We start from the raw sequence: 27,913 nt of genomic DNA, 5'->3' as shown, positions 1-27,913 counted from the left end.
GTTATTAAATTAATTTATTACAAATTGCATTGTTTGAACAACATTAATTATGAAGTCCCATATTCTAAGTTATTTTTAGAAAAGGCAAACTTAAGTGATTGTAGGCATGTTTAAGAATTTTCTTCACTAATTTGTTTCTTTAAATATAAAGATATAATTACTTTTTATACATTCCATTAATAAACACTGAAATCCTTAAAACACTGGGGTATTTCAAAGTCTTTGAATTATCACTTGACAATACACTAACTGACCCAACCTATTCTTTTGATATTTTCTTGGCTTACAATGTTCCAAATCAATTTTGAAAGATTGTGGTAGTTTACAACTTCAAAAACTCGAACAATTACATTTTGTAAGTAGATCTTAACTAGCATTCTGATGTCAGAATGTAAACCTTAAATTCTGAATTACTTCAATTGCTATTCAACTTAACACATTAATTTGTCCCTTACTTATTTCTACATTTGTCACTCTAATCCTAGACAAAGCAAACCCTGGTCAATTCATAGTGCCCATTTTGTATTTTATTTTTAATCCCTTACCTCAGACAGAGCACTTTACCACTCAAAATTGGATCACTGAAGTCTATGATACGAATATAGAAGGATGTCTAAAGTGAAGTCAAAGCAATTGCAAAGACAGATTACACTCCATAAATAGAGGCTGGACTTCCAGACCTTCATTCCTGCTCTATAGTAAAACTGCCTTTCACTGCAGCATGGCTCACACTACCTGTTTCTAAATTGGAAGTACCCACATAAGATACACATTTGTCAGGAAATAATCAGTTTTTCCCTATTACCTTGAAGTGTTACAACTCATGATTTCTAAATATAAAAAGAAAATGAATGCAAATACCTGGGTTCTGTTTCTCGGCAGTTGCCAGTAACAATAGGGAATGCAACCTGAACTTTTTCCATTGTTTAACCTTTGCTAGCAACAGCTGTCAGACACCAAATCACTACATGCAATAATCCAAAGAGTGACTATAAGTATTCCCTCAGAGTTAAAAAATAGACACCACAGCAACTTGGTGCCTCATATTCAACCTCCTTCCTGTCTAACTACAATCACAGTGCATGACTGTACTCCTACAGAAGGGCCAACCTCACACAATTATCCCCACCCCAGATAAGTCAACAAGAACTAAAGGAAGCAGCATTCTACTTGTACATAATGAAGAATATTCTAATAATGACAACTTCAATTTATCTCCATGTTGATATTTATGGAATCAATAGCTGTTTACAAAAAGGTAACATCCCATTACCAAATGTTTGAGTAAGTAGTAGCTTTAACTTAGCGCCTGATTTGTTTCCACTATAAGTGTTTGCCACAGACTACAAGAAAAGTTCTTAACCTATGGCCCACAGACCCCCCAGGAGACCACAATGTCCTCACAGGGAAGAAAAGACAGAAAGAAACTCTAAGAGCAATAAAAATATTAAAATAGAAGCCTGTGCATTTATTATTTCCCTCCCCTCTTCAAATCCTGAAATCCTTGATGAGCAACTCTGAATAGATACTTGATGCATTTAGTGTTTTAAATCTTGAGTTAGGTCTTGATAGTCTGCGGCAACAAATATATTTAAAAGGGGTTCCTGGTAAAGAAAATGTTAAGAAAGAACCACTGGTCTTCAAAAGGATATAAGATGTAAAGATGGCATTAACTATTCCTCTAAAATGGCGGCCCATGTGGGTGGAGGGCCTATTAAGATGGTTCGCCCCAGGAAACGTATGGATCCAGAAGGATTCCTGATGGCTCTTGGGGAATTTCCCGCCACCGAGGTAGGTGATTCCATTGATGCTCTGGTTGCTCTCTATAACAGGGAGATGACCAGGGCAACAGACACAATTGCTCCGGAGTGACCCCTCTCCAGTAGCAGAGCTAAACCAACCTCTGGGTTCAACAAGGAGCTGGCAATGATGAAGCAAGCAAAGAGGAGGCAAAAGGGCGTGTGGCGGTCATCTCACAATGAGTCAGACCGAACATGGGCGTGCGCCTATGCAAGGGCGTATTGTGCGTCAGTAAAGGCTGAAAGTAAATCTCACATTGCGGCTAACATTGCATCTGCGAGGAACCGTCCAGCTGAGCTGTGTCAAACGGTCAGAGGTTTGTTGAACCCTGCCACTTGTGATGGAGTCCCTGGCCATTCGACAGCTCACTGTGAGGCATTTGCTCGGCTCTTTATGGATAACGTCACTCTGATTTGCTCCGACCTGGAAGCCACAATTATTGCAGTCTCTGAAGATGTAGTGAGAGCGCCTACTTGACCGGTTTTAATAGATTCATTTCAATTTGTGCAACCCGAGGACGTTGACAAGATTCTTGGAGAGATGAAAGCGACCACATGCATTCTGGACCCCTGCCCATCCTGGCTGATAAAGGAAGCCAGAGGGGGTTTGGCAAAGTGGGTAAAGGTGGTGGTTAATGCCTCCCTCCGGAAAGGCAAAATTCCAGCAAGTTTAAAAGAAGCTATTGTAAAAACCATCACTGGACCCCACTGACTCGAACAACTTTCGACCTGTTTTCCAACCTCCCCTTTTTGGGCAAAGTCTTGGAAAGTGTGGTTGCCTCACAGCTCCAGGGGTTCTTAGGACGAAACTGGATCCCTTGCATCCTGTTTTCAGATCGGGTCATGGAGCTGAGACAGCCATGATCGCCTTAGTGGATGATCTCCACAGAGAGCTCGAAAGGGGGAGTGTGTCCCTGTTGGTTCTCCTCGACTTCTCAGCAGCCTTCGAGACCGTAGACCAGGGGTCCCCAAACCTTTTAAACTGGGGGCCAGTTTACTGTCCCTCAGACTGTTGGAGGGCCGGACTACAGTTTTTTAAAAAACTACGAACAAATGTATATGCACACTACACCTATCTCATGAGCCTGCTTTTGGCTAATAAGATGGCCAATGTCCAGTTCCATATTTGATCCCCCAGGCAGGAATCAGCCAGGCCTTGAAGCTGCAAGGCTTTTCAATATTGATCAAGGTGGTCAATTGAAACATTCACATTGGCCTTTAACAGAGAAGAGTTTTTTTCTCCCACCCTGGACCTTCCACAGATATATAAACCTTCCTTGCCTAGTTTCCAACAGACCTCACAGCTTCAAAGAAATTTAGCAATGTGTTTCCTTTAGGAATACTGCTGTATGACTACTATTACAACAGCAGCAGCAGCAACAACAAAAAATACTAATAATAGTATTTTAAATGTATGATAAAGCTCAACTCAGTATTTCTCTTTTTTTCAGAGGCCCCTTCCACACAGCCCTATATCCCAGAATATCAAGGCAGAAAATCCCACATTATCTGAGTGTGGACTCAGATAACCCAGTTCAAAGCAGATATTGTGGGATTTTCTGCCTTGATGTTTTGGGATATAGGGCTGTGTGGAAGGGCCTGTAATATGTGAAGAAAGGTGACTTAGGCCCCTTCCACACAGCTGTATAAAATCCCACATTATTTGCTTTGAACTGGGTTATATGCCAGTGTGGACCCAGATAACCCAGTTCAAAGCAGATATTGTGGATTATCTGCCTTGATATTGTGGGTCACATGGCTGTGTGGAAGGACCCTTAGTGGCTAAGTGCATTGCGTAATTATAGCAGAGTGATGTCACTTTACCTGCCTTGGTTCCATCCTATGAAACACTGGGATCTATAGTTTGGTTTATAACCATTTCCCATTGATCACCTTTGCCTGGACACCTCCACTGTGTCAATATACTGCATTTCCTGGGTTGACTTACTAGAAGCAGCTTTGTTTAACCCAGTCTGGGAAAGATGCCTGTGGCTTTTGTGGCTTTCCCCCAAAAGTTTGATTTCATATTATTTTGTTTTATCCTATTTTCCCTTGCAGTTTTTATATTAATTTTCAACTTTTAATTTCCTCTTAATCTATTGCAGTGTGGGAGGAGAATTGTATAATTATATTTTAATTTTAAATTACTTTATAGCAATTTTTGACATGCTAAATGCCCCTAGTTGATTCCTGTCTGATATGGGTTGAAATTCTGTGTTCTTCTTGAATTGGAAGGCTTTTAGTGATTGTTAAGAAAGGTGGTTGTGAGTTTTACAGCCTGTCTGGCTATGCTCCAGAAGCATTCTCCCCTGACATTTCGCCCACATCTATGGCAGGCATCCTCAGAGCCTCTGAGGATGCCTGCCATAGATGTGGGTGAAATGTCAGGACAGAATGCTTCTGGAGCATGGCCAGACAGCCCGGAAAACTCACAGCAGCCCAGTGATCCCAGCCATGAAAGCCTTCAAAACAATGTTTGTCTTGATGACTGAAGCAGCGGGCGGGGGAGGGACTTTAGGGGCCCACTCGCCGAAAGGAGGAGAGCGGGCAGGTCCTAAAGTCCCTCCTCTGCTCGCCTGCTGCCAAGCCAGCAGAAGCAGCACCGCTTAAGAAGAAGCAGTACAGTAGCAGCAGCAGCCTTCCTCCTCTTGGCTGTTCCTCCCTCCCGCCCAGGGTAGGCCGCGGGCCGGATAGATGGCCTCAGGGGGCCTCATGTGGCCCGCGGGCCTTAGTTTGGGGACCCCTGCCGTAGACCATGGTATCCTTCTGGGTCACCTCACAAGGATGAGTCTTGGAGGTACTGTTCTGTAGTGGCTCCAGTCCTTCCTGGAGGATCGCACCCAGAAGGTGTTGCTGGGGGACACCTGGTCGGCCCTGCAGCCATTGTCTTTTGGTGTCCCGCAGGGTTCAGTATTGTCCCCCATGTTGTCTAACATCAACATGAAGCCGTTGGGTGAGATCATCCAGAGTTTTGGAGTTTAATGCCATCTGGACACAGATGACATCCAACTCTATCACTCCTTTCCACTGGATGCTAAGCAGGCTGTCCAGGTTGTGAACCAGTGCCTGGCCGTTGTGACGGTCTGGATGAGGGCAAACAAATTGAAATTGAATCCAGACAAGACAGAGGTTCTCCTGGTCAGTTGCAAGGCCGAACAGGGTATAGGGTTACAGCCTGTGCTGGATGGGGTTACAATCCCCTTGAAGGCACAGGTTCGCAGCTTGGGAGTCCTCCTGGACTCATCGCTGAGCCTGGAACCCCAGGTTGCGGCGGTGGCTAGGGGGGCTTTTGCACAATTAAACATGTGTGGCAGTTGCACCCATCAGACTTGGTCACGGTGGTCAAGTGGTTACATCCAATGCGCTCTACATGGGGTTGCCTTTGAAGATTGTCCGAAAGCTACAAATAGTCCAACAAGAAGCATCCAGGTTAATAACTGGGGCGGCATATAGGGAGCACACAATTCCCATGTTACGTTAGTTCCACTGGCTGCCTGTTTGCACAATTCAAAGTGCTGACTTTGGACTATAAAGCCCTAAATGGCTCCGGACCAGTTTACTTGTCTGAACGCATCTCCCTTTACGAACCACCGCGAAGACTAAGATCTTCCGGGAAGGCCCGGCTTTCGGTACCACCACCATCGCAGAAGCGTTTGACAGAGATGAGAGACAGGGCCTTCTCAGTGACTGCCCCCTGGCTATGGAACTCCCTTTCTGGGGAGATTAGATCAGCCCCCTCCCTCCTGTCCTTTAGAAAGATGGTAAAGAACTGGCTGTGGGGCCAAGCCTTTGGGGCAGTGCAATGAGCCAGTAATACAAAACCTACCTAGATATTAACTGAACATTAGAATGGGGTCCAGCTCTTTTCTGATGCAGCTGAGATTCCCTTGCCGCTTGCAAAGCTCCTTCTGTTCTACCTTACCTTTCCAGAGGACGAGAGGGGAAGAACAAAGCGAAAAGATGAAGAAAACTAGTCTACCAGGTAAGACTAGTTAGAAAAGATTTTAAAAGTGTAAATGAGAGAGGGTAACAGGAAAATTCTCATAATGGCAACAGAACAGAGTAACGAAAAACACATGCAAATAGAGCAGGCAAAAAGAAGATGGGTTTGTGGGAAGGGCTGCTCCACTTATTAGCTTCAAAAGGCTTCCACATTCCTGAACAGAGAAGCAGGCAGAGCAACCCACGTGAAAATCATGATCTCTTACACTCTACATTATATAGTATCTGACATAAGGAGAGGCTGAATGTGTCCTCATGTAATCATTGTTCGATATAAAGCTAATTTCTGCATTAGTAAACTATTCAATATTTATATTCTCAATATTTATATTTAACTAGCTGTGCCCGGCCACGCGTTGCTGTGGTGAAGAATGGTGGTATGGGAAATAAAGTATTGAGGAATTGGTGGTAGTTAAGGTAAAGGGTAAACGTTTTCCCCTGACGTTAAGTCCAGTCATGTCTGATTCTGGGGGTTGGCGCTCATCTCCATTTCTAAGCCGAAGAGCCGGCGTTGTTCGTAGACTCCTCCAAGGTCATGTGGGATGACTGCATGGAGTAGCGTTACCTTCCCGCCGGAGCAGTACCTATTGATGCACTCACATTTACATGTTTTCGAACTTCTGGGTTGGCAGAAGCTGGGGCTAACAGTGGGGGCTCTCTCCGCTCCCCCAATTCAAACCTGTGGCCTTTCGGTCCAGAAGTTCAGCAGCTCAGCGCTTTAACATGCTGTGCCATCAGGGGATATTATTTCCTAAAGGTTGTGAATATACAATATTTCTGATTGTTTTTTGTTTTGTTTTTTTGTCTGTTGGAGGCAAGTATGAATGCTGCAATTAGGAAAAATGATTAGGATGTAATGGCCTTGCAGATTTAAAGCCTAGCTGTTTCCTCCCTGAGTGATTTTTTTGTTGGGAGGTGTTAGCTGGCCCTGATTCTTTCCTGTCTGGAATTGCCTTGTTTTCAGAGTGGTGTTGTTTGCGATATTTTATGTGCTTCTACTGTCTGTGGCCCTGAGAAAACAGAGGATTGGCCAGACTTTGATGATGGGAATACTTTGTTGGGAGGTGTGAGCTGGCCCTGATTCTTTCCTGTCTGGAATTGCCTTGTTTTCAGAGTGTTGTTCTTGATTTAGTGTTCTGATTTTAGAGTTTGTATTGTTCTGTTTTATTATACCACATTAATTTTTATATATTCTGGTTTTAGTGTTTTTGAATACTTGGAGCCAGATTGTATTCATTTTCACGGTTGACCACAACACAATAATAATAATAATAATAATAATAATAATAATAGTAATGATAGTAATGATAGTAATAATAATGACTTTGGTAATACATAGTGCTTCACTGCCTTCTCAGCTTCCTTTCTGGAAGAATCCTTTCTTGGGAGGTGTTAGTTGGCCCTGATTGTTTCCTTTGTGGAATTTCCAATTTCCTTGCTTTATTTACTTTCTTTATTTTTTTATTACTGTCCTGGTTTTAGAGATTATATTGTTCTGCATTATTCTATCCTAGAAATTATTTCATGTCAAAGTAGAATCTCACTTATCCAACATTCGCTTATACAATGTTCTGGATTATCCAACGCAGTCTGCCTTTTCATAATCAATGTTTTTGTACTCAGTGTTTTAAATTCATTGTGATATTTTACTGGTAAATTTGTAAATACAGTACAGTAAAGTCTTACTTATCCAACATAAGTGGGCTGGCAAAATGTTGGATAAGCGAATATGTTGGATAATAAGGAGGCGTTAAGGAAAAGCCAATTAAATATCAAATTAGGTTATGATTTTACAAATGAAACACCAAAACATCATGTTAGACAACAAATTTGGCAGAAAAAGTAGTTCAATACGCAGTAATGCTATGTAGTAATTACTGTATTTATTAATTTAGCACCAAAATATCACGATATATTGAAAACATTGACTACAAAAATGCGTTGCATAATCCAGAACGTTGGATAAGCGAGTGTTGGATAAGTGAGACTCTACTGTAATTACTACATAGCATTACTGCGCATGGAACTACCTTTTCTGTCAAATTTGTTGTATAATATGATGTTTTGGTGCTTAATTTGTATAATGATTACCTAATTTGATGTTTAATCAGCTTTTCCTGAATCCCTTCTTATTATCCAATATATTTACTTATCCTGCTGGCCTGTTTATGTTGGATAAGTGAGAGTCTACTGTATATTGATAATCTTATATTATCTGCTTAGAACTGGATTATATGAGGCTCCTTCTTCACAGCTGTATAAAATGCACACTGAAGTGGATTATATGGCAGTGTGGAGTCAAGATAATCCAGTGCAAAGCAGATAATATAAGATTATAAATGGGTTCTATAGCTGTGTGGAAGGGCCTTGAGTCTACACTGCCATATAATCCAGTGCAAATTAGATAATCTGTGGAAGAAGTCTAAGTGAGGCCTAAATTTGCCTGTCCCCTAACTGAAACCTGGCTGTCCCTTGGTTGCTAGGCAACGAAGTGGGCAGAGATTAGCCCTCTAAACTGGCAGCAATTGGATAAAAACAATTATTGCTCTCCCTCTAATTAGGACTTTATTTTTCTTTTCTTTTTGTTGTATCAACCCTGAGGCATGTGTGATGGGTTGTGTTGTCAAATTTCGAGGTTGGGGGGCCTGTAGTTTTGTTGCTTTGTCCGCTGCCCTGATGCCATCACTCTTTTATATATATAGATAAACAGTTTTGGAATGTTTAGTGGTGTGGTATCACTATTCAGAATGTCATGGAACGACCGGCACAGACTATGCATTAGGCAGAAAAAATATTTTCCATTACGTCACTAAATCCACGATTAATCCTTCCACCCCACAAACAGAGACAGACTATTTTTGATATTCAAAGCAAAAAGTAACAGAGATGACAATCAAGTTTAACTATTTCCTTTTGAACACCTGTTAATACAATTTAGTCTTTCTTCAGCAGCAATCATCTCCTTATTAGCACTATAAAAACTATAAGTAGGTTTAAATTATTAGTACATTCCCTTGATTCTTCCATTGCAAGTTTAATCTCATATCACATCAAAACTTTCCAATCAAAACTACAACTACAATCAGCCTGAGAAACACAGATACTGTACTTTTGTCTTTATTCCCAGGTTTAATGTTACATAAAAAGCTCACCGATGATATGCTTCCCGACGATACTTCTTCATAGCATGCCCATCCATATTTGCAGGAAGATCAGCTGCATTTTGTAATCGGTCACTCCATGAGGTTGACATTTTTTAAACTTTGGCCAATGGTCACTTAACACTGCAAAAATAAAAAGATAACTAAGCTTGTAATCAGGTTTCACAAGACTGTTGTATAACCATTTCCTGTTTTTAAAAATGCAGCAGTACTTGAATGACAATACAACTACTTGACAGATATCGTCCCCTTTTAATGAATAATTCAAAACAGACCAAACCAGTAGCCTGTATAGTTTAGCCTGTATAGTTATGACATATGGATATATATTGTATGTGTCATAATTTTAAACTGATAATTTCAATCTGGATTTGTGTGATAATGATCAGTATCCTCCAGCAAGGTTTCTTCTACGCAATATGAGTGAGTATTACACAAAGAAAAAAAAGCCCAAATTACACTCAGTAGCAAACATCATAAACTGAATAAGAGCATTTAAAGACTCAAAAGCAAGACAACTGCTATGCTAAAAATATAGACAATGTACTTTTTTCTTAGCATACATTAAATTTATATAGAGGGAACACTACATAAGATTAATAAAAAGAGTTGGCACTATAGATTAAGTCTGTGCTATATCATATCATAAAAGGAGCAGATCCCCACATACCATTTGCTAATAGGCTATCACAGTTAAGATTCTCACACGGCTAAATTAAATACATAAACAAACAAAATAGTAACATTCTCTTCCAATCCCTTCACCTCTTGCACAAAACATTAGCTTGCATATTCTAGCACAATGCAATTCCTAAAATTTTTGTAATTATTTGGAAAGTATGGTGAGTTACACCACAGAATTTGATTTTTTTTCTTTAATTTCACAGCAAAATCAAGCCATCTTAAGTTTTTCCTCTGCTAAATTCAGTCAATAGAATCAGAGTACACTAAAGAATGAGATACACCATTCTTGAGCATTTAAAAAAAAATCAATGCAACATTCAACCAGTAAAAAGGTAAATGACATACATGAGCCTGTGGGAATGAAACAGAATGTTATAAGACCTATTTTAGTTCCACATATGCCCCTCAAAAAGCTCCACCTCCCTAGATGCATAGTTGCTCCAAGACAAACATAGCTTATTTGGACCAAAGAACCCGCTTCTCTCCATAAAGCAGCAGGCCAGTGGGTACACCACAGATAATATAAGACAAAACATTTGAACTCATAAATAACCACAAGCAAGGAAGCTGGATCACAAACTCTCTCCCCTTCGAAACTGGCAAAAATAGTATGGATGTTGTATTTGGATGCATATTTGTTCCTATTTGTTCACCTCCGGGTCCTTGGGTCCCGTCCGTCCCCCCGTCCGTCCGTCCGTCCCCCCCCCCCCCGGTGTCAGGAGCGACTTGAGAAACTGCAAGTCGTTTCTGGTGTGAGAGAATTGGCCATCTGCAAGGACGTCACCCAGTGGATACCAGGATATTTTGATGCTTTTACCATTCTTGCAGGAGGCTTCTCTCATGTCCCTGCTCTCCCTGGGTTGGAATCGAACTGGCGACCTTCAGGTCAGCAACCTAGCCTTCAAGTCAGCAGTCCTGCCAGCGCAAGGGTTTAACCCACTGCGCCACCAGGAACTCAGTGATTTGTTTTAATGGGCCTAAGAACTATTAGCATGTTATGAAATAGCCTAAGTAACATAAATGAAAACATATAATAAAGTTTAAGAAATGTGAAAACTATCACAGTATGTCGCAAGTAGTTAAGATAGTAGTTGAAATATAGTAACATAGCTGTAAGATCAAAGTACTGAAAGGGATTGACTAAGTACAGTGGTGACATTTCAGTAGTGAAAATAGACTGCATCTTCTGCCAAAATTTTCACAGCTACATACTAAAAACCTAGTTCAGTAAATACAGCAAGTCCAACCTTTTGTTATCCATTCGTTCTAGACCACTTTTAAGCTTTGTCTATATAAAATTACATTATTAAATACACCAATAATCAAATATACTAAATTTAAGCTGTGAAAAGAAACCAGGTACCTTGAAGAAACCACAACTGTTTCAGTTCCCTAATTTTTCAAGATTATGTTTGCTTAAAATATGGCAAAGCTTTGTTTCAAATGATGCCAAGAATATAAGCTAAAAATAAACTGGGCTGCACCATGGCATACTTTCATAAGTCAGTAGCATAAGTATGTAACAGTATAGGCAGCTAGCCAGTTAAAATTCTGAACTATGCGCAACTGAAGTCTATAGCCCCTTTCTTAAATTACAAAAATCTATTTTAAAAACTCAAGCATCTTAAAATAGCTTCAGATAAATATAAAAATTGTAAACATGCTAGCCATTTCAGAAACAACCTTCTGTGATTTATTTTTATTATAGCTCCATGGTGTCATAAGTAAGCAATTGACTACTTCTGCTCCAAAGACTATTTTAAATAACTTTCATCCTGCTGCAAAAGCTTCTACCCACATTAACATGACACATATAACTATGCATCAATGTATATTAATGAACCGATTTTTAAAAAACAGGACACAGCACATACAGAATTTTGAAATATCTTGCTTAAAAAACTTTTTTAAATGTTTATTTTTCCACTAAATATTCTTATGTTGTTTTCCACAGAAATGTGACAATAAAAACCTGAGGGAAGAGAATGCCAGACAATTCTCTTATTTTTTTAAATAAAGAGCTGCTTGTTGTTGTTTTGTGCATTCTCATGAGGCATGATGCTTTGACCTGACCAGCTCACCGATTAGGTAACAGAAACAAAAGGTTAGTGATGACTCTGTTTTTTCTAGCTCCTTCTGAAAAAACGAGCAGAACTAAAAGAACAAGGTTTTCTACACAAAGAGTACACATCATATTGCAGGCAGAATTGCAAAGCAGTAACATTCTAGTATACAGTAGCACTCTAACTCCTAGCATTACATGCAACACTAAAAGAACTAAAGATGGTAGTGCACGCACTGGTAACTCAAGGTTGGACGTCTGCAATGCATTTTACGTTGAGCTACCTTTGCACCAAGTTCGGAAACTTCAGTTGGTTCAAAATACGGCAGCCAGATTGGTTACAGAAACATCCAGGAGTGAACATATTACACTTTTACGGTACTAAAGTGACTCCACTAGTTTCCAATTACCATATATATTAGAGTATAAGCCAACCCAAATACAAGCTGAGGCACTCAATTTTACCACAAAAAATGGGGAAACTTATTGACTTGAGTATAAGCCTAGGGTGGGAAATGCAGCAGCTACTGGTAAATTTCAAAATGGAAATAAATACCAATAAAATTACATTGAGGTATGCAGCTTCTTCTCTCCTCCTCTCATGGCACAGAGACCCAGCTGAGTCACTGTGCTGAGGGAAGAAGGGGAAGGCATGCAGCTTCTCCTCTTGCCACAGCAAACCAACTGGGTTGCTATGCCGAGAGGCCAGCCCCAGCCCCACAGGAAGGTCCTCTCTTCTCAGCACAGCAGAAAGGAGAAGCCACACACCTTCCTGTCCTCTTCCCTTGACACAGAAACCCAGCTGGGTTGCTGTGCCAAAAGGGGAGGAGGCACACAGCTGGTAGAAGTCCTGCAAAGGGCTTCTTTCAGCCCCACGGCTTCCCACCAAGACCCTCTCTCGGGTATAAGTCGAGGTGGTCTTTTTCAAGATTAAAAATGTGCTGGAAAACACAGTTTATGTTCAAGTATATAAGGTAGTTTCCAGGCAAAGTACAATATGTTGGTTTTGACCTTAAAGTCCTACACTATTTGGGTTCAGGTTACTTACAGGATTGATTTCTCCCATACAATCCATCCTGAACACATAGATCCTCTGTGGGGTAGCTACTCCAGCCTGCCAGAACCTGACTGATGAATGCCATTCAGAGGACCTTTACATCAGCCGCCCCATTACTGTGGAAGGACCTAAACGAGCTGTAAGAATTTAAAACACATTTGAAGACCTATCTCTTCCTATAGGCCTATGTAGCTAGTTTTAATCACAAATTTAAAATGGGTGTCTTATGTTTAATTTTTGGTCTGTGTATTTTAAAATGTATGTTGTAGAAATATGTTTTAATGTATTTTATAGCATGTTTTTATATGATTATGTGTTTCTAGGGCATGGTGTAACCCGCCACGAGAAGAGACAGAGAAGAAATACCATTACTATTATTATTAACACTCTTAAAACCTTTATTTAGTTTTTTGGAAATTGCATTCCACAAAAATGAAGCACAATACTCATGAGGGCAGAATATCTTTCCTTCCTTAGCTCACACACAATGGCTAGATTCCTGTTGGTGCACTATGCCATGAGTGCATGTACTGCTGTCAAAGTAAGATAAATGAAATATGCTGCCTCAAAATAGCCTTTTTTCCCCTCATGGCTACCATGCCCTCAGCCTTTCTCTTCCTGCTGCCATCATTAATGCATGTATAGCTATATCACTGTAGTACACAAACAGGTTTTCAGCCATAGTATTTTACCATTTTGTGAGGAATTCCATTTTCTTTCAATGACTGAAGGCTACAAGCTCAAAGCAGAGTTATTTTTACAAACTGAAGCCTAAATAGTACATAAAAAGGTTCTGATTTATAATAGTTTATAGCAGAAACCAAGACTAACAGTCATGAATACACCTAGATTTAGGGTTATTTCATAAAATCTTCCCATTTCAGTATTTGAGACCTATCAAGCACTGCAGTAATACAGTGCTTACCATATACAATGTACAAATAAAATAATAATAATAAACTCCAAAAACTTTGGTTATCGGTGGATCAATGCTAGAAACAAAAAACAATGATGCTCGCTCAACGTCCTCAGCACTCCCCACATTTTCAGTGCTTGGGGTAGAGAGGGTAGTGGCAGCCATTTTTAACATAGGTTCATGTGGCTTGGAAATATCTTGGCAGAAAGCCAAGAGAAATATCAGCAGTAAATTACAAAAAAATTGGCCCATCAAACACATTGTGAAATAAAGTTGTTTTTAGCTATTTAGCATATGAGCACTAATAAAGGAGGAGAAAAAGTAGTCCCTGAAGTGTTCTTCCTTTTCACCCTACAATAGACCTGACATTAAATGTGTGCATCTGGAATCCTCTTAATGACAGCTATAATACTGCACATTTCTTTAAGATGCTTATGTAAGTATTTACAAAGCCAATTTAACCCATATTAACTTGAGCTCCAAGTACTGCTGTGTCTTCTCTTTTCCATAACATAAAAAAATGTGAGGGCTGATGATGTCCCATACAAAGTAAACAATTTGTCTGCATGTTCCAGTAGTCATAATATTCTCCTAACCCCACCCCCCTAATCCTCAACATTTACAGGCAGGCAAACCCAGTGATCCAGAAGGTCATCTTCTTTAATAAAATAATAATCACCAAAAGGCAGCTTCAATTCCTTCACCATAACAATAAGGTTCTTCCCTTGTTCTGTGGTTTCAATCTTCATGCCTTTCCCCTTCTTTGTATGTAATATAACAATGGCAGCCTGGATATGCAGGACATTGAAAATCTGCCCATCCGGGATGGCACACAACTCAGTTATTGGCTAGTGACACCACGTGAAAATGAATGCCTAAAACGGTGATGGACAATTCTGTAGGGAGATAATTTTGACTGTCACCACTCCACAGAATGCACTCGCAGACAAGAGGCACCTGGAAGAGATGTTGTGTAATTTCCGGTTCCCATTTCTACCAGTTTGCAACTAGAGGGTAAGGGTGTAGTGGAGAAAATAAGGCAAACTGCTTTATTTGCAAGTGGTTCAGGCATGATTTGGATGATTTGCCGGCCAAAAATGTCCCAGGTTTTAAAACCTTTTCAGTGAGCGTTTAGTGTGTGACCAGGCACTTCATTTGCCATAAAAACGGGTCTCAAGAGAAACCTATGATCCACAGGCTATATATCATCCTTACCCTGGCCTATGCAAATCTCTTTGCATTATACAATTATATGTATATATATGCGCACATCCACAATTGACCTTTCACTTTTGTGTGGGCTGTGGTGCAGCTCCCCAGCAAAAGTAGAATAACTGTGACTATCTCAGGGGAGGGGATGGGATAGGGGGCAGTGGGAAGAAAAAGGTCCCACATATCACTTCATTTAACCTTGCAGATCCTTTCCTCTTTCTGCAAGCTGTGAGCAAGCTAGGCAGAACAAAAACAAACAGCAAACAGAAAGAAGAGATGGAACTAGCACTGCATGCCCGCATCACTATTTACCCAGCAGAACTGCCGTATCCTCCCCTTTCCTTGTGCAGCTTGTCCATGTTTTCCCCAGCATCTTCCTTCTCTTGCCTGGGCAAAACATTCACAAGACATAAAAAAAGGAAGAGGAGCTAGATCTGTTGGGTACAGGGTCTTTTCCTGTGTGCTGCAACTTGCAGAGCCAGCCCTAGGTATTTTTCAAGTGTAGGCGAACAGAATTTTGGCGCCCCCCCCCCCCCCCCAACCAATCACTGAAAAATAAAAGTGTTGGATAAGCGAAAATGTTGGATAATAAGGAGGGATTAAGGAAAAGCCTATTAAACATCAAATTACATTAAGATTTTACAAATTAAGCACCAAAACATCATGTTTTACAACAAATCAACAGAAAAAGCCGTTCAATACATGGTAATGTTATGTAGGAATTACTATATTTGCGAATTTAGCACCAACATTGAACAGGGATATAGGGCAGTGTGGACTTAGATAATCCAGATAGCCCCTGGTATTTTAAAAAAACTCTAAAATCAGGACAATAAATAAAGAACAACACTCTGAAAACAGGAGAAATCCAGACAGTAAGGAAGACATTCGGCAGTTTGGGGAGCAGAAAAGTGGCACTTCTCTGCTCCCCAAAGCTCCAAATGCCTTCCTGGCAAGAAGGAAGGCATTTGAGGCTTTGTGGAGCGCTGCTTCTCTACTCTCCAAAGCGGCAACCTCAGCTCCTTCCTTGAGGAGGGAGGCGCGGCGAAGGAGGCAGGCCGCAGGAGTTGCCTCGATGGTGCCCCCAACAAGATGGCGCCACAGGCAACTGCCTAGTTGGCCTGGTGGTTGAACCGCCTCTGGCTGCAAGTATCTGTTTATTAGGCAAAGGAAGAAAATACCGGGCAAAACAAACAAAAAGCACACCCACCTTCCAATCATCCCCCTCACTCACTAGAAGACAAGACTGCCATGTAAATGTTTGCAAGGCAACCTCAACTTGGGAGGCAGAGGCAACATTTCAGATTTGTGAATAATCAAAATCAGGAATTTAAAACCTGCAAAGATGGAGGGATGACTGAATTCTCTACCTTAAGTAGATATAATACTACAGGCTAGAACTAACATTTTAAAAGCATTAGCTGCTGATCTACAACCATAGCTATAAGACTACTTCATTAATCCACCTAGGACTACTGTAAAGAAAGAAATCACTTAGATATTATTGTCTTTGATCCAAGAAATTATATTTCTTTTATTTAACAGTGAAAAACAGGTGTAGCATGTATAACTTCCAGAGGAAATTATTCTTCTTGGCTTATTTGCCTTTTATTCTAGGCTGGCTATGCTGTAAACATTAAACTGAACACTTTATACCTCATCACGGGAAATTTGTCCGTCACATGCTGCTTGATCTCTACTTTCAACACGGAGCCCATTAGACGATGAACAGGGACTTCCAGCCAGGCTCCATGCCGAAAGAGGAGAGAAAGCAGCAGATGCTGCTGCGGCAACATGGGAACCTTCCCATGTTGCCTTACCAGCAATGGGGAGAAGCCTGGTGGCGATTCTTCCCCTTGTAAGTTGACGGAAAAGGCAAGTCACGCAATGCAGGCGTGGAGCATTGGCTTCTCCATGCCCCCCTGCTGGGAGCCCATGGATTCGTCATGATGTGTGGCAAATCCATAGGTCTTTGTGATGAGGTCCTTGTAAGCATATGATGAACACAGTAAACCTTTGTTCCCAAATACTTTAAACACAGTCAAGAACAATTCACCCAACACATGTCGCTTTTAAATAATTTCATGAAATATAGTCAGCACTTAAAGCCAAAACATTATCTTTAGGCACATGCACATGCAAAATCAACAAAGACCTCCCATGCACTGGTATGATTCAGAAAGCTTAAGAAAAGCACACACACATGCATGTGCCACCTCAAAATCAAATCTATCCCAAGATATTTGAGGTTTTTAATTCCCAATGATACAATTAATCACCAAACATCATAATTAATTTATTTTAAATAAACTAAACTTTATACAAACCCCGGTAGCGGTGTGAGCAGCCGCTGTTAGCTCCAGCTTCTGCCAACCTAGCAGTTCGAAAACATGCCAATGTGAGTAGATCAATAGGTACCGCTCCAGCGGGAAGGTAACGGCGCTCCATGCAGTCATGCCAGCCACATGACCTTGGAGGTGTCTACGGACAACCCTGGCTCTTCGGCTTAGAAATGGAGATGAGCACCAACCCCCAGAGTCGGACATGACTGGACTTAACATCAGGGGAAACCTTTACCTTTTTTATTGTACTTAAAACTATTAAAATTCTAAGCTCAAACTGGGAGATTGGGGGAACACATCCTGCTTTCTTGCTTGTAGTATCACAAAAAGGAAGATAATTGAAAAACAAATATCATGGATATTATGACTTTATTGCAGCACATATGCACTCACTGTATACTGACATGTTGCTTGGTGACAATGGATAATAAAAGTGTGCAAGTACTGAAATGACAAGTTACAAATCTATTAATACCAATTGGTCAAGCTTTTCTCAAATAGTTCTAGGTGTGTATTTTAGTACTTTTTACTGCTAACATTTAGACTGGTTGAATATAAATAAAAACGGAACAAGCCAGATATCATTCTTAGTGCGTCCAAAGTTCAAATGCTGGAACATGATGAGTTTAATTATTTCCAGTTCTAAGAACTTCTGTTAATACTGCAAATACAGATGAAATACATTAAGTCAGTTGGGCAATAAATATTTAGAGCAAAATTGATGTATATTGCAACAGACCTGTAATTAAAATATTCTGAAAATGTTGAATGGAGAGAAAAACAAATGTGCCTGCGTTTTTTTCCAGTTTGGCAGCTATGTCTCTGCTGTAAACTGTCAACTGTATTTTGACACATAAACCATTGCCAAGGCCATCTAAATTTAAATAGTGAAAGAACATCAGCTCAAATGCTGTTGATGGGTTACCTGAAGTACCTGATATATTGCCAAGTAATTGCCTCACTCGAAACACAACCCTGCCCCCCTCTTTCTCGACTAGATTTCATGGTTGTGTAACGATGCAAGTGAGAACGAAGAAATGCCAGTCATCATTCCAAAACTGTTCAATCTCAGAGCCATCTTTTCTTATTATCCAAGATATTCGCTTATCCAAGCTTCTGCCGGCCCATTTAGCTTGGATAAGTGAGACTCTACTGTACTCAGCGGTGGGGTAGATTTCCCAGTTCCTTTTTCTGAGGGCCCTTCTACACCGCTCTTAAGTTCCAGGATCTGATCCCAGGTTATTTGCTTTGAACTGGATTACTGTATATACTCGTATATACCGTATATAAGCCGACCCTAATATAAGCCGAGGCACCTAATTTTACCACAAAAAACTGGGGAAAATGATTGATTTGAGTATAAAGCGAAGGTGGAAAATGCAGCAGCTACTGGTAAATTGCAAAATGAAAATAGACCCCAATGAAATTATATTGAGGCATCACTAGGTTAAAGGTTTTTCAATATTTACTGTATTTTGAAGAAAAACAGTAAACTAGCTCTGTAAATGGAAAAGTAGGGTCAACAAAAACAATATGGTATTAACAATAACATAATAATAATAATAATAATAATAATAATAATAATAATAAACTTCATTTGTACCCTGCCCGATCTCGCCATGACCAGCTTCCAACCATCTTCACCAGCTTCTAACATTGTAATAGGCAAACATTCAATGCCTACATAAACAATGCAGAGCTAGATATAGATCTATAATTATATATATTAATTTCACATATGCATTTCCCCCTGAAACGCTTGCAAATCAACTCTATATGTGTGCATTTCCCTCCAGCAATATTTGCAAGCCGTATATATTTATGTTTATATCTATCTAGAAATCTCTATATGTGTGTGTGTGTGTGTGCATTTCCCCTGCAATATTTGTAAGCCCTACATATCTATATTCATATACAGTAGAGTCTCGCTTATCCAACGTAAACGGGCCGGCAGACCGTTGGATAAGTGAATATGTTGGATAATAAGGAGAAATTAAGGAAAAGTCTATTAAACATCAAATTAGGTTATGATTTTACAAATTAAGCACCAAAACATCATGTTATACAAATTTGACAGAAAAAGTAGTTCAATACGCAGTAATGTTATGTTGTAATTACAGTATTTACGAATTTAGCACCAAAATATCATGATATATTGAAAACATTGACTACAAAAATGGCTTGGATAATCCAGAAGCTTGGATAAGCGAGGCTTGGATAAGTGAGACTCTACTGTATTTCTTACCCAAGAAAGCCTTGTGAAGTGCACGGGGTCAGAATAAGTTAGTAGGCAACTTGAAGGCACATAAACAACAGAATCTAAAAGAAAATATAAGGCCACTACAAAAAACAGGATTTGAAATAAAGCAATCAAATTAACAAACACCTTATATTTAGCATTTTTGTTATGCTGGTATTTTGGCAATTGCTTTGTGTGGGGGTATTTAAATCACTGTTTTGTTTATTTATAAAATCATTTTTTTCTTGAATGGAGGATATATGAACACAAGATCTGGCATGTCAACATTAAAGCTTTTTCTAAAGAGTTCTAAGGCAGAAGGTGTCGATTGTGTGTGTGTAGGGGGGGGGGGAGCCTTTGGCAAGGACTATACAAACTGAAATTGCCACAATCCATGCCTGTTCTTTACTCATGTTAAAGATTATTCTTCTCTCAAGATCTGCTCCTGAGAGTTCCCCCTATCAATTACTGAGGAGATTGGCTTCTCACATGGAGAATATTCTTCCCTAGCACAGAAATGTGTATTTCATGTGACACAAATGTCTATGGACAATAAAGTCTCCAGTGTCATGCCACCAGTAGGACCCTGGATGGAATTATAAATGCTATCCACCAAAAAAAAGAAAAAAAAAGAAATTATGGCCGCTTCCACACAGCTGAATAAAATCCCACATTTTCTGCTTTGAACTGGAATATATGGCAGTGTGGACTCAGATAACCCAGTTCAAAGCAGATATTGTGAGATTTTCTGCCTTGATATTCTTGGTTATATGGCTGTGTGGAAGGGCCCTATATGTGGTTCTGTAGAGAGAAAAGGGCCACCCAGAGATCTACACTGTAAAGTTAATGCAGTCTCTTCTTCTCCAGGGTTGTAGGGTACATCAACACTGAAAAATTAATACAATTTGATACCACTTTAACTACCATAGCTCAATGCTATTGTGGTTTTACAAAGTCTTTAGCAGTCTTGGCAAAAGAGTGGTGGTGCCTCAACGGAGTACAAATCACAAGGCTCCATAGCACAGCACCGTGGCTGTTAAAGTGATGTCAAACTACATTCATTCAACAATGTATATGCGCCACGAGAAAGACACCTGGGAGATTGTGTGAGATTTTTTTTACTTAGAATCATAGAATTATAGAGTTGGAAGAGACCTGATGGGCCATCCAGTCCAAGCCTTGCTAAGAAGTAGGAAAATCGCATTCAAAGCACCCCTGACAAATGGTCATCTAACCTCTGTTTAAAAGTCTCCAAAAAAGGACCCTATATCCAGGCCCATAGCCAGGATTTTGATTCGGGAGGGGTTGGGATTTTGGTTGGGGGGGGGGGGGGAGGCTGAGTCTGGATGAGAGAGGATCTACCCTAGCAAACCTTTGGTATCATTATCCCAATACCCCCATTCATATGGGATATATTGAGCATGGTGATCAGATCATGATATGAATAAACATAATAGTTTAAATAACATATGTAAGGCTTTTTCGCGGACCACCCTGAAAATTTCAGGGGGGGGGCTGAAGCCCCTCAAGCCCCCCCACTACATGCCTGCCTCCACCACACTGCAGGTCAGAGAGTTCCACTGCTGAACAGCTCTCGCAGTTAGGACATTCTTCTTCATATTCAGGTGGAATTTTCTTTCCTGTAATTTGAAGCCATTGTTCTGCGTCCTAGACTCCAGGGCAGTAGAAAACAAGCTTGCTCCCTCCTCCCTACACTTCCTCTCACATGTTTATACATGGCTATCATGTCTTCTCTTAGCCGTCTCTTCTACAGGCTAAACATGCCCAGCTCTTTAAGCCACTCCTCGTAGGGATTGTTCTCCAGACTCTTGGTTTTTTTAGTCACCCTCCTCTGGACACATTCCAGTTTGTCAACATCTCCTGTAAATTGCAGTGCCCAGAATTAGACACAGTATTTCAGGTGTGGTCCGAACAAGGCAGAATAGAGGGATTGTATGACTTCCCTGGATCTAAACACTATACTCCTATTTATGCAGGCCAAAATCCCATTGGCGCTTTTAGCTGCCGTATCGCATTGTTGGCTCATGTTTAACTTGTTATCCACAAGGACTCCAAGATCTTTTTCACACATACTGCTGTCAAGCCAGGCACCCCCGATTCTGTATTTGTGCATATCATTTTTTCTGCCTAAGTGGAGTATCTTGCATTTGTCCCTGTTGAACTTCATTTTGTTAGTTTTGGCCCATCTCTCTAACATGTTAACATTTTGAATTCTTTTCCTATCTTCTGGAGTATTGCCTATCCCTCCCAATTTGGTGTCGACTGCAAACGTGACTGCAAACGTGACTGCAAACGTGATGATCGTGCCTTCTAAACCCTTCATCTAAGTCATTAATAAAGATGTTGAACAGAACCGGACTCAGGATCGAACCCTGCGACATTCCACTTGTCACTTCTTTCCAGGATGAAGAGTAAGCATTGGTGGGCACCCTGCAGCACTCCACTTAGGTGAACCGGTGGTAGACAGCTCAATGTCCAGTTTCCTGGAAAAATCACACAAACACACACACCCGGCCCGCACCTTAGGCTTTGCCTGCCAGCTATATTTTGGCAGCTTCCACTATGCTATTGTTGCAATCGCTATGTAAATTGGTAGAAAGGTAGGTAATGATAGTGCAAATAATCAAAATTGGGTTGAGATAGTGCTTATAGTTCTGGAGGGACTCTAATTTTTGCTTCCCATATACTTGGCATGGGGATTTGGTTAACCAGTTAAAATTCATGAGTAAACCTGGTTGTTGTTTTTGTTTTTTTTTTACCTGAAAAAAGTCAGGGGTGGTTTGAACCCCTAAACCACCTCTTTGGCTACGGGCTTGTCTACAGTGTAGAATTAACACAATTTAACACCCCCCCCCTTACAACGGCAGGGGCTCGATGCTATTTTGTGTGTGTGTGTCAGGAGCAACCTGAGAAACTGTAAGTCCCCTCTGGTGTGAGAGAATTGACTTTGAAGCTGCAAGGCTTCTTGCTCAATAATTAATTGCAACAATCACGCTTACCTCCAACAAACAAGAGTTCTTTCTCCTACCCTGGACCTTCCACAGATATATAAATCTCACATCTATAGTGCGAAACGTAAGGAGAGAATGCTTCTGGAACATGGCCATACAGCCCGGAAGACTCACTGCAACCCAGTTGGCCGTCTGCAAGGACGTTACCCAGGGGACGACCGGGTGTTTTACCATCCAGTGGGAGGCTTCTCTCATGTCCCCGCGTGGGAAGCAGGAGCTGACAGACGGGAGCTCACCCTGCTCTAACCGAGTAAGAATCCACGACCTGTCAGTCAGCCGTCCTGCCCGCACAAGGGTTTAACCCATTGCACCACAGAGGGCTCCTTCCTTCCTCAATGCTATGGAATCACGGGAGTTGTAATTTGGCGAGGCCCCAGCACTCTTGGCCTGAGTAAGGCACAAAAAAGAAGGGCCGTTAGAGGCAGAACATAGTAAGACTGGGCCTTTTGGTTTGGTTCTTTCTCTTCTTTTTGTGTGACTCCTGGCCTCGTCCTTTTCATGAACCTCTCTCCTCACAGAGCCGTTTAACGGTCGCTCGGCCTGCGCCCACTCACCTCTCTCGGCTTCCTTCCTTGCTGCCTCCCTCGTTTCTGCCTCAAAAGAAACCAAGCCACTGAGCTGCCGCAGCGCGAGACCGCCCTCCACGCGCCGCGCATGCGCAACAGCCCTCCTCCTCCACCACCACCACCCTTTCCAAGTCTCCCCTTTCCAGCCTTCTTTCCCGCCCATCAGTTAGGGAGCGGAAGCAACGCGCCGCTCTCAAGCATTGCCGCAAAGCGACACTGGAGGCACGTTAACCCCTTCGTTGCTGTCGTGTGCCTTCAAGTCACTTCCGGCTTTGGTCCTGTGTGGGGGATTCAAGACCAGGCATGGGCAAAGTTGGGCCCTCCAGGTGTTTTGGACGTCAACTCCCAGAATTCCTACAGCCTCGGGCCCTTTTCTTTCCCCCCTCAGCCGCTTAAGCTGAGGCTGTAGGAATTCTGGGAGTTGAAGTCCAAAACACCTGGAGGGCTCAACTTTGCCCATGCCTGGTCTAGACTCTAGCCCTGTAGGGTTTTATAACATTTGGACTTGAACTCCCAAAAGCCTCAGCTGTTTTGGCCACTGATTCTGAAGTCCCAAAACCTAGGAAACACTGAAGCTTTGCAAGAAGCAGCCAGGCTTTGAAGCTGAAGGGCCATTCAATGCTAATCAAGGTGTCAATTGCCTTTCAACTTCAAGGTCTGCCTGGGGGAATCCTTTGTTGGGAGGTGTTAGCTGCCCCGGTTGTTTCCTGTCTGGATTTCCCATTTTCAAAGTGTTGTTCTTTCTTTACTGTCAGCCGTAGCAGAGCTACTTGATGAACCGACCTTGGACACAGCATATTATTTGAGAACAAATATTTCAGTTGGCTTTTTAAATTACTGTGAACTTTCAGCTGGCAATATTTCAGCTGGTTTTTAAATTACTGTGAATGTTTATTTAGATTTTATGTCACTATATAATTCTTGTATGATTCTGTCTGACTATATTGGTTTAGGTTATTAATGTTATACTCAATTCACTGATATTAGGTTTAATTTGATGTTAGGTTTTTAACGTTGTATTCATATGTGGGGTCTTGTTGAGATTTTATGCCAATATTTATCTATTTTTCAAAGGCATTGAATGTATGTCGTCGTTTGTTGGAATCTGCCCTGCGTCCTTTCAGGGAGATGTATTATTATTATTATTATTATTATTATTATTATTAGCACAGAAATGCTGGACCACTCTAACAACCACCATGTCAGACTAAACAGAGAGGCCATTGAAATCCACAAGCATGTGGACAATTTCAACAGAAAGGAAACCATGAAAATGAACAAAATCTGGCTACCAGTCTTTTAAAAACTCTAAAATCATAATAGTTAAATAAAGAACAACACACAGAAAGCAGGAATTCCAGCCAGGAAACAATCAGGGCCAGCTAACACTGTCATCGAGAACTCAGCAGACCCCTGCCTTCAAATTGATCTGACCTGCAGCAGGGAGTTCCACAGGTCCATAAGACCAACATTGGATAAAGCAAAATGGGAAAGTGTCCCCGCAGCAGCAACTCACCATTAACGCCTCTTTCTCTGGTCTTTTCCCTAACCCTCACGATGTAACAAACCCCAAATAAAGACTAACCAAGTTGCAACTTCTATCTCTCTTTGCTGATACTTTGTGTCTCTTTCCTGCCTGAAACTGCACTAACATTAAGGAAAACCCTTTTCGAGCTGCGGGAGACTGCCATTCCATCTGGGATGCCTTCCATGCGTCCCAGGGAGTTCAAATTCCCATTTCTCCCAACCGTGGATAAAAGAACCCCATGAATCCCAGTATCCACAAGTTGGCGGATCAGCCTCATTTTAGTGTCATATTTTTCCTGGCTTAGTTCTAACACTATCTGCTATCTTACTTTCTGCACCAAGGGCTCCTACGCTCAGGGAATAACCTTGATTTGAGAAAATATTTTTTAAAGGGACAAATAGCTGATTATTGAAACTCGCTGCCGCCGCTCTCCTCGTCTACGCCACTTGTTTCCTGGGGATCGCTGCTGGGGATCTCAGCAGTGGCTCCCCGAAGCCTCCCAAGGGTGACCCAGTGGCTGGGTTGCAACCCTGGAAGGGAGTTTTAGTTCTTCAAGGACTAAGTACCAGCTCTGACCTCCACGCTGCAAGACTTTGCCTTTGGATCCATTCTTAACTTCATTTCCAAGCTCTATAAAGACTATTAAGCCCCCTGCTGAAGATCTGGGCTTTCCACAAATGATTTTTATACTTCAATTTCTCCTATTACTCTATGAATTCCCCCCCCCCCTTATATTAATTGTGTACCTGTGAAATATTGGACCCTATTCCTTATTAATTGTTTAATTGAACATAAGTTGGATATGGATTCCCTGGAAAACTCCTAACTCACCTATTTCCCTTTACGTGTGTTTCATATCTTCCCAACCTTTGGCCACATATCGAAGGGAGCCTGGGTTTCCCTCACTCCTCCCTCGCCGACCCTCAGCCTCTATCTTCGGTCATATCTGCTTCATTTCAACCCCAAACATTGCCCCCTTTCATATCCCTAACTAAAAACACTTCTCCTTCAAAAGGAGACCGTCCGTTTCCAAATTGATAAAGTTTCTTAAGGCGAATCAGCTGATTGTCAAAAAGGTCAGCACTTTACAGTTTCTCTTTCTCGCTGCTGGCTGTTCGTTCGCTGTTTGTGAAGCCTCCAAAACCCCCTTCCTGTTACTTTTTGGACACTCTGCAATATGTTTTAAGCTCCAATTTTCTTCAGATTATTCAATGAGACATTCCTGTATGAATTGTGAACAATGGGCTCAAAACTGTATTAATGTTTGTCACTTTTATTAACTGTTATAAGATGAAATGGTTTGGATATGGTTTCCTGGGAATTCCTATATTTCTGTATTTTCCCTATCACAAACACATTTGCATGGAACAGGAAAAGTAGGAGATTTTCTTGACTTCAGAGCTGGCCCATCAAGAGAAATCTCCATATGGAAAACCTTAACCACTCAACATTGGGGCTGAGCGGGACTGTCGGAAGGTTCTGCCCCCCACGGCAATAGCCTGACTTTCCATATTGAACGTTCACCCCAGTCTCACCCTTTTGGGTAATCATAATCCGTTGGGAACAGGAAAACCGGACATAACCCTATCAATGTCTCGTTCATAAACAATAGGACTAGACTCCCCTAGAAGGCTTATTCAGCCTCGGGGAGTTGATAGGCATGCAAATCACATATGATTCATTCATCAAGACATTGTTTCTTCTTGTCCCGCCTTCCTCTCTCCTGATTCGTCAGCCGCGGAAGCAAAGGGAGCCTGTGATTGGCTCCGACGCAGGGCGGGCAACCAAGCCCCTCCCCAGCTGAGGCATGCCAGCCAATCGGTGACGAGTTGGGCGGGGGGAAGAGGGTGAGAAATTTGAAGAGACTTCACCTCAATTTTGTTATAAAAATGGCTTGTACTTCTGTAATGGCATGCTTTGCCTGATGAACTATCGCGGTATCGCATCCACTTCAGCTGAATCGCTAATAAAGATCACCTCGGTGGCATTTTCTTCAACTTTGGCCAAGTCTTTCATTTTGTCTCCGGTAAATATAGCACTATAGATTGGGCTTTCCCGGCTCGCCAAAGTAGTGATCCCTCCTTGTTGGGATCATATTGTCTCCCCTCACTGGGGCAGACTTCCCAAAGTTCACGGTCGATTTCAACACCTCCTAACAAAGTATTCTTCCAGGCAGGAAGCAGATAGCCTTTGAAGCTGCAAGGTTATTCAATGCTATCCTGGGTGGCCAGTTGCAACATTCACACTTTCCTCAAATAGACAAAGAGTTCTTTCTCCCATCCTAGACCTTTCACAGATATATAAACCCCACTTGCCTAGTTTCCAACAGACCTCACAATCTCTGAGGATGCCTGCCATAGATGTGGGTGAAAAGTCAAGAGAGAATGCTTCTGGAACATGACCATACAGCCCAGAAACCTCACAGCAACCCACTGAAGCTTTGGTCCAATAGATTGTTTGGACTTCAACTCCCAGAATTCCTGGCCATTGGACAAGCCAATAGGACAGGCCTGGGCAAACTTCAGCCCTCCAGGTGTTTTGGACTTCAACTTCCAGAATTCCTAACTTCCAGAATTCCTAACAGCCGGTAGGCTATTAGCAAGCAATTGTGGGAGTTGAAATTCAAAACACATGGAGGGCCAAAGTTTGCCCAGTAGGCTGTTAGGAATTGTGGGAGTTGAAGTCCAAAACACCTGGAGAGCTGAAGATTGCCGAAGTTTGCCCGTGTCCACCCGAGATAAGGATCCTCCACAAAGGTGCTTTTCTGAGGAGTGTATGAACAGCCAAGAAACAGAGAAAGGCATCTGCTACTTCGGGCAACCACATTATGTTCTTTCTAATGGCAGGTCTGGACCTGCTTGATTCATTTATAGGCCACAGAAAGTAATTTGCAGCAGTTTAAGAACTGTGTACTACCCTCGGGGCAATGCAGAATGATGTCTCTTTCTTCGGCTATAAATTGGATAGATTTTTCTTTACAAAACAGGAAGGAGGACTTGCTTGGCCTTTGTCTCTGGAAACAAAATGTTTTCTCTAATATTATGGGAAAAGGGCATGTATTATGGAGTTACGGAAGCTGTAATTTTTCAAGGCCTTTTCTCTCTGCTGAAATGTGCTGGAGACTCACCAAATTACATAGGCATGGGCAAACTTCAGCCCTACAGGTGTTTTGAACTTCGAGCTGTTAGGAATTGTGGGAGTTAGAGTCCAAAACACCCAGAGAGCCGAAGTTTGCCCATGACTGGGATGTGTATGGTGTCCTTGTTATTGTTTTTGAAGTGTAAACATGACCGTTTATGCTGTACTTTTTTCC

General features: G+C 41.5%; 1 protein-coding gene across 4 annotated transcripts in view; it reads right to left on the bottom strand.

Annotated features, from left to right (window-relative positions):
- The window catches only part of nt5c2 (5'-nucleotidase, cytosolic II), a 100,790-nt gene extending 77,582 nt beyond the window's left edge, over positions 1-23,208 (bottom strand). For 2 of the 4 annotated variants that reach the window (XM_008106572.3, XM_003218510.4), the window contains exons 1-2: positions 23,061-23,208; positions 8,954-9,085 (exon numbers count right to left, since the gene is read on the bottom strand). In XM_008106572.3, the coding sequence (XP_008104779.1) occupies positions 8,954-9,054 (101 nt within the window). In that variant the 5' untranslated portion in view covers positions 9,055-9,085; positions 23,061-23,208. Of the gene's footprint in view, positions 1-8,953; positions 9,088-23,060 lie in introns of those variants that run through there. The other 2 variants (XM_008106575.3, XM_062976310.1) reach the window with 1 other exon arrangement.
- Positions 23,209-27,913: the final 4,705 nt, after the last annotated feature.

The sequence above is a fragment of the Anolis carolinensis genome, chromosome 3, assembly GCF_035594765.1.
Source record: "Anolis carolinensis isolate JA03-04 chromosome 3, rAnoCar3.1.pri, whole genome shotgun sequence".
NCBI classification, from domain to species: domain Eukaryota; kingdom Metazoa; phylum Chordata; class Lepidosauria; order Squamata; family Dactyloidae; genus Anolis; species Anolis carolinensis.
This window is presented reverse-complemented; position numbering and strand designations above follow the sequence as displayed.